At 32.2% G+C, this 6000-nt stretch overlaps 2 protein-coding genes across 2 annotated transcripts; one reads left to right on the forward strand and one right to left on the reverse strand.

Annotated features, from left to right (window-relative positions):
• The first annotated feature begins 1806 nt into the window (after positions 1-1806).
• LOC110621809 (putative HVA22-like protein g) lies at positions 1807-4824 on the forward strand. Its single transcript, XM_021766118.2, has 8 exons — positions 1807-1986; positions 2096-2143; positions 2274-2327; positions 2508-2606; positions 3420-3476; positions 3563-3626; positions 3708-3920; positions 4416-4824. The coding sequence occupies exons 3-8, from the start codon at positions 2296-2298 to the stop codon at positions 4701-4703; spliced, it is 753 nt and encodes a 250-aa protein (XP_021621810.1). The 5' UTR covers positions 1807-1986; positions 2096-2143; positions 2274-2295; the 3' UTR covers positions 4704-4824.
• A 114-nt stretch (positions 4825-4938) lies between these two features.
• On the reverse strand, positions 4939-5430 carry LOC110620909. Its single transcript, XM_021764857.1, has one exon. It carries the CDS (start codon positions 5428-5430, stop codon positions 4939-4941), a length of 492 nt encoding a protein of 163 aa, XP_021620549.1.
• Between the last annotated feature and the right edge of the window lie 570 nt (positions 5431-6000).

Genomic DNA, 6000 nt, shown 5'->3' on the forward strand with positions numbered 1-6000 from the left:
ATAATAATTAATAACATTTTTTTTTGGAGTGATGAGCTACATATAATGAGAAAAAAAAAATTGTGATTAAGAGTTAGGCAGAATCCAGAAATTTCATAATTAACAAGGTCAAATGTGCAATAAAATAGAGTTTAAATTGCTTGTTCTAGAAATTAGTTAATGAAGACTCTTTCTAGAAAATCCTAGAATATAGAATTTGCAAACATTCTTATATTAACCATGTTAATAAGTTTAAATAAATTAGTTATGAGCAAGGTCCAATTTAATAAACTAATAGTTAATAAATTTATGATGAATTATTTTTATTTTAATAAAAAATTGTCCTGTATATTAAAAATTAAATAAAAATAAATCAGGATAATCATTATATTTCAATTTTACTAGTTTATTTGTATCATATATTCAATTAAAGTAATTAATATTTATAAAATTTATTAAATTTAAAAATAACTTAATAATAAGAATTATTTGATTTTTTCAAAAAAAAATATTTTTTATATGAAGATTCATTGTAATTATTATAGCACAGTTATACATAAATTAAATCTATATATATATATATGATACAGGGACAGGGGAGTAATTGACAAATGAACGAAGCAAGAAAGGAAATTACTGTGATTGGTCGTCGAAGCTGACGTGTTGACTGACCCACATGGATCCATTTTTTAAAACAAGAAGCACGTCACAGTCACTAACTCCGTCTCCCATTAGTCCATACAGAAAAAAATATAGCTATTGGCTCATAACGAATCATTAAATGTCCAAATTACCCTTCTTCCATTTGAATATTCTTAAAGTCCCGTTTGGTTGAATACATAACTTCTTGAAAAGTTGTGGATATTTATTTTTTTAGAAAAAATAATTTATTTCTCTAAAATTAACTTCTCATAAAATAATATGTTTAAATCAAACAAAATTTTAAAAAAATCAAATAATCCTTGGCACGCAAAATATAAGAAGTGAGTCCTTTTCATACTAAAATAAAAATAAATTAACTAATGAATATTACATTTAGTTATTGTCATTAATATATATTTTTAAATTAATTAACAAGTAAATAATTTTTAAATTATATTTTTAATATTGACTAATAATTATATTACCTTTGAATAGGAAAAGTAAAGACTCTAATCTGGATTTTTTACAATTTAAAAATAATAAATATAGGAGAAATTTATGAAGAAGCTTGAATATTCAAATATGGCAGTGTTTTTTTGTTTTGCGCGTTAGTTGATAATTTTGCATGGCGAATGAGATTTTTAATGTTCTAGAAACCTTATTTATTATTAGAATATTGTTCTGGAAACCTTATTTATTATTTAAATATTGATATTAAAAAATATAAATAAAATGGTATTAAAAACTTTTATTATATTTATTTTTTATATTTATCAGATACAAATATTATGAATATTGATGACTTATAAAAATAATATACTGAAAATTGATAATATTAATAGATTTTTATATTTTTATTAAAAAGGATATTTATGAATAAAAGACAATTCAAATAAAGTCATTTCATGTATTTTATAAAGACTGAAATTAAAACCGAGTTGATAAAAAATATAAAAAAAAATTATAAAATGGCAAAACAAAAATATATATATTTTTTTTAAGAAAAAAGAGCGAGACTAATTCCCATGTTCATCGTTTTACTTTTATTGTTTATATTTTAAAATTAAAAAACCGGCAGTTAGAGAGAGCGATCATCTGTTTGAGGGAAAAAAAGAAAATGACAAAATTACCCAAACAGAAAACAAGAACTGTTAATTGCCAAAGCGTTGAAGTGAACCCATGAGAAGAATCCCAAGAAATCCCCTTGCGTGTAAATTTTAACAGAGGCGTCCCTGCCAAGAAATCCCCCTTAGCTTCTCACTCTCCATTTTTTATATATATATAAGTTTGAATTAGTTTACTATGCACATTCATTCTTAGACCTCTTCTCCATCTCCATTACCATTTCTCAGGAAACAATACAAGGTTTATTCCTCATCTCTTTTCTCAAGAATCTTTATGCCTTTTGTTTTTTAATTGTTACTGAACTTGGGTCAATGTTCTTTCCTTTTTCTTTTTTTCTGTTTGATCCCAGTAATTTGATTGCTTCAAAGGAAAGTTTCTCCTCATATTTTATATACAGGTGCGACTTCTTCCTTCTCTGTTTTGTTCTTTAGGTGGATGTCTGTTTCTTCTTCTTCTTCTAGTTGTTGTTTGGTTTATGGATTTGATAAGGGAAGTTTCTAATGGTTATCTCAAGGAATTTCTGGCAGGTGGATACTGTAGAGATTAAGGATGTTAGGAGATTTCATCACTAGATGTCTCATGTAAGTCATTGATCACCAATTTCATTATTTCATTTCCTTTTTTTTTTTTTAATTTTGGTTTTGGTTTGATTCTTTGTTTTCTTTGTGTAACTTTATCTATTCTTTTCTCTAGTTTCAATGATGTTTCTGCGATTTGAATGTTCCTTTCTTGATGCTTATTATGATTTTTTTGGATGCCAGGATGCTGTTTGGGTATGCATACCCTGCTTTTGAATGTTTTAAATCTATGGAGAGAAACAGAGTTGAAATTGAAGAACTTAGATTTTGGTGTCAATATTGGTAAGTCCTTTTTCTTCATTTAATCCATTAATTTTAGATTGAAATTAGTTTTTCTTAAGTTTTCTCTAACAAATACAATTCAATCTCTACCAACTCTATCTTTCTCAAAATTTAGATTGCAATAGAATTGGTCAAATATCATAAGACAAGTTCAGGGCAAATTTTATAATACAATTACTATATTCACAATGATTTTTTTATAAACATTAATATTATAATACTTCATTATTCTTATAATTTTTATCTATTTTTTTATTTTTAACTGTTCTAAAATATTTTTCACTTTCATTTTTTATATTATAGTTAACAAATAATTAAATGTTATAATCTTATTTAATTTTATCTTATTTTTTAAAGTTAACTCATTAATTGTTTTTTTTTTAAATGAAAATTCAAACCATCTTCTAACATTTAATTCAAAACATATATTATTTACAATGATTTTATTGTTCCAATAAAACTTAAAAGATGGATATAATTGAGAAGTTCATAGAAAAAGATTGTCTTTCCACTAAATTAACTATCACTTCGTTAAAATTTATGTATTTATTGTAAATATAGTAGTTTCATTAAACAGAGGAGGACACTTTTAGATTCCACCGTTGCATATATTACTGAATATTAGTGTAGCATAAATTCTCATTGCAGTTATGTGATCAGTTAATTCAGTTCTAACTTCCAACTTCTGACCCTATCATCTTGTAAAAAAGTTTGATCAATCATTGTCATACTCAATAAGGAAATGAGCAACTAATTCTAAGGCTATCCCCATGTGTCTTCTTAAAAGTGTGATGATTTTCTTTGATTTTCCAGGGTCATTATTGCAATTATCACTGTTTGTGAGAGAATCGGAGATACATTTATTTCATGGTAGGCAGATCTCTGTTTGTGCAAATCTCTGTTAACTGTAGCTTGACATGAATTTTGCTTGATTTATTGCTCATCTTATGGTCAAGGTTGCCAATGTATGGTGAGGTGAAGCTGGCGTTCTTTATCTACTTGTGGTATCCAAAAACAAAGGTAGTAAAGCATTTGCTTGTAATGTAGGGAATTTTGTATAGATATCAGCAAACTTGAAATGGGAAACTTTGCTTGATGTAGGGAACTGGCTACATCTATGAAACTCTGCTGAGGCCTTTTGTAGTAAAGCATGAAACCGATATCGACAGGAAGCTACTGGAGTTGAGAGCTAGAGCCTGGGACCTTGCCATCTACTATTGGCAAAACTGCACAAGTTTGGGGCAGAGTGCATTCTTCCAAGTTCTTGACTACTTGGCTGCTCAATCTGGAAAATTTTCAGGCACAGGCGCTAAGGTAAAAATTTTTTGCACAAGCTTGATACAAAATCACAGAAGATCATTCCATCACTCCTAGAGGAAACACAAGGAAAAGCTACAAAGATTAACACACTAAAACCTATCTGCAAGTTAACAACTTTGATCTCTGCAAGCAACTGCTTGCTATATTCAATAAGGAATCGTTTGGTTGGTTCCTTAATTAAGATTTGCTTATTCCCATTTGCACACAACAAAATCGACCCAATCTTTCCTTTGGTCTTTCAAGCTTATAAGCTTCATCATTCCCCTGCATCACTTTTCCTCAATCCTCAGTCTGTCAATTATTACAACTGATTTTGTCATTTTATACCCTTTTTTAGCAAATTTTATTACCCATTATCAAGCAAAAACCACGCATACAGAAACAGAGTATGGACAGTTCAACATGTAATCAATCACGATTATAATATACAAAACAAAAATAAAGCTATCAACGAGAATACTAACGCCATACTACTAAACAACCTTGCAGAAGGCAAGCAAGTATGAACCAAGCGCACCTCCAGTACCGGGTCTAAGTGAATCGCCCTCAATGAGCAAGCACAGGAACGGCAAGTGGCCGCCAAGACCACCACAGCAGCCCGGGAGCGCAATCCACCGTGCAGTTTCGGAGTCGCCAAATTCCAACCTTGTCCAACTCCACCTCCACGAACAAAGAGGATTTATACAATCGGTGGACCCAAGCACCGCGCCTGAATATAATGCCAGTGACAAGCTACAACAGGACCGAATGAGGCTCCGCCGTTCGAAGCCAATCTAAGACTGTAGTCTGTAATGTTACTGTACAAAAACCAGAAATACCCTTAAACAAAAAGAAAGGGGGAAGGAGGAAGAACACCTTCTGTAATTGTTTTCTTCAATTCTAAATTCAGTTTGATTCATTCTTTTTCTTTCTTTTCTTTCTTCCATTACATGATTTTGTTCATCTTTGTAATTTAGAGCACACACTGAACTGTTACATCATTTGAATCCCTAGTTAAAATTATCAGCCAATGCTATCTATCCACCGGGACCCGAATGGCACGAAGAATCCGATCAAAGGCTCCGGTAATAGCAGGAATCACATGGAGACTAATGAACCGGATACAAGAAGTGATGGGGTTGCACGTAGAGATTTGCAACCAGAGGCGGCGGAGGAAGTGTTGGCTCGATGAATCCGGCGATGACGACATAGGCTGGAGGTAGGCCCAGGCAGCCTGCTTGACGAGGCGGTTGCGGATGGAAATTTCGAAGGCAGAAGCACCGGTAGGTGTAGCGGCAGTGGGGGAGTTGATGGCTGTGGAAGGGAGGACGTCCTTGAGAGAAGTGTAAGCGGACAGGTCAAAGTCAAGTGGTGGAGAGGAGACAACGCCGTTGCCGTTGCCGTTTGTGTGGTGAGGAGGGAGGCTGGAGGTGTGGAAAGGGAGAGTAAGCTTAGTGGGGATGACTACAGAAGTGGCGATGGAGTTCCGGCGGCGGAGAGCCGGGGTAGGCCCTGCTTCATCCATGGGGGTAGAGGGAGAGATAGTAAGGGGTCTGTACAAGCAACGGTGCAGGATTTTATAAAGGAAAGAGAAGCGCCTCTCTCTCTCTCTCTCTCTCTCTCTTTCTCTATAAAAACGGCTGCTCGTTTTGGTAGTGGTGAGGTGCTGGCGCTATTGGCTGCAATTTTTGGCGTTTATTGCTTTTTTCGTTTAACTCATGTGAGTCTTTTCCATTCGACCCATAATTTTTCGTATAATTTCTTTCTAGCCCCAACTTTTTTTTTCTTTCAACTTCCTACTTAGTACTTAGGCCTAGCTTATAATTTCATATTATCAGTCCTATTTAATCCAACTCTTTCCTATAAATTGAAAATTTTTCGTAAGCTAAAGTTTAGGGAATGCTATTAGTTAAATTTGGAGAATTAGGGAAAAATAGAAAAATAGGAGGATATAAGGGGTGAAGGTGGTAAATAATAAAAGATAAAATGGACATGTAGGAAACGCGTAAGCTAAAAAAGTAAGTTAGAAAAACACCTTTGAATTTTGAACTTTAATAATGCAAATCATTGTTGACAAATTGGGATTGGCTTTGAT

This window comes from Manihot esculenta, chromosome 8 (genome assembly GCF_001659605.2).
Source record: "Manihot esculenta cultivar AM560-2 chromosome 8, M.esculenta_v8, whole genome shotgun sequence".
NCBI lineage: Eukaryota > Viridiplantae > Streptophyta > Magnoliopsida > Malpighiales > Euphorbiaceae > Manihot > Manihot esculenta.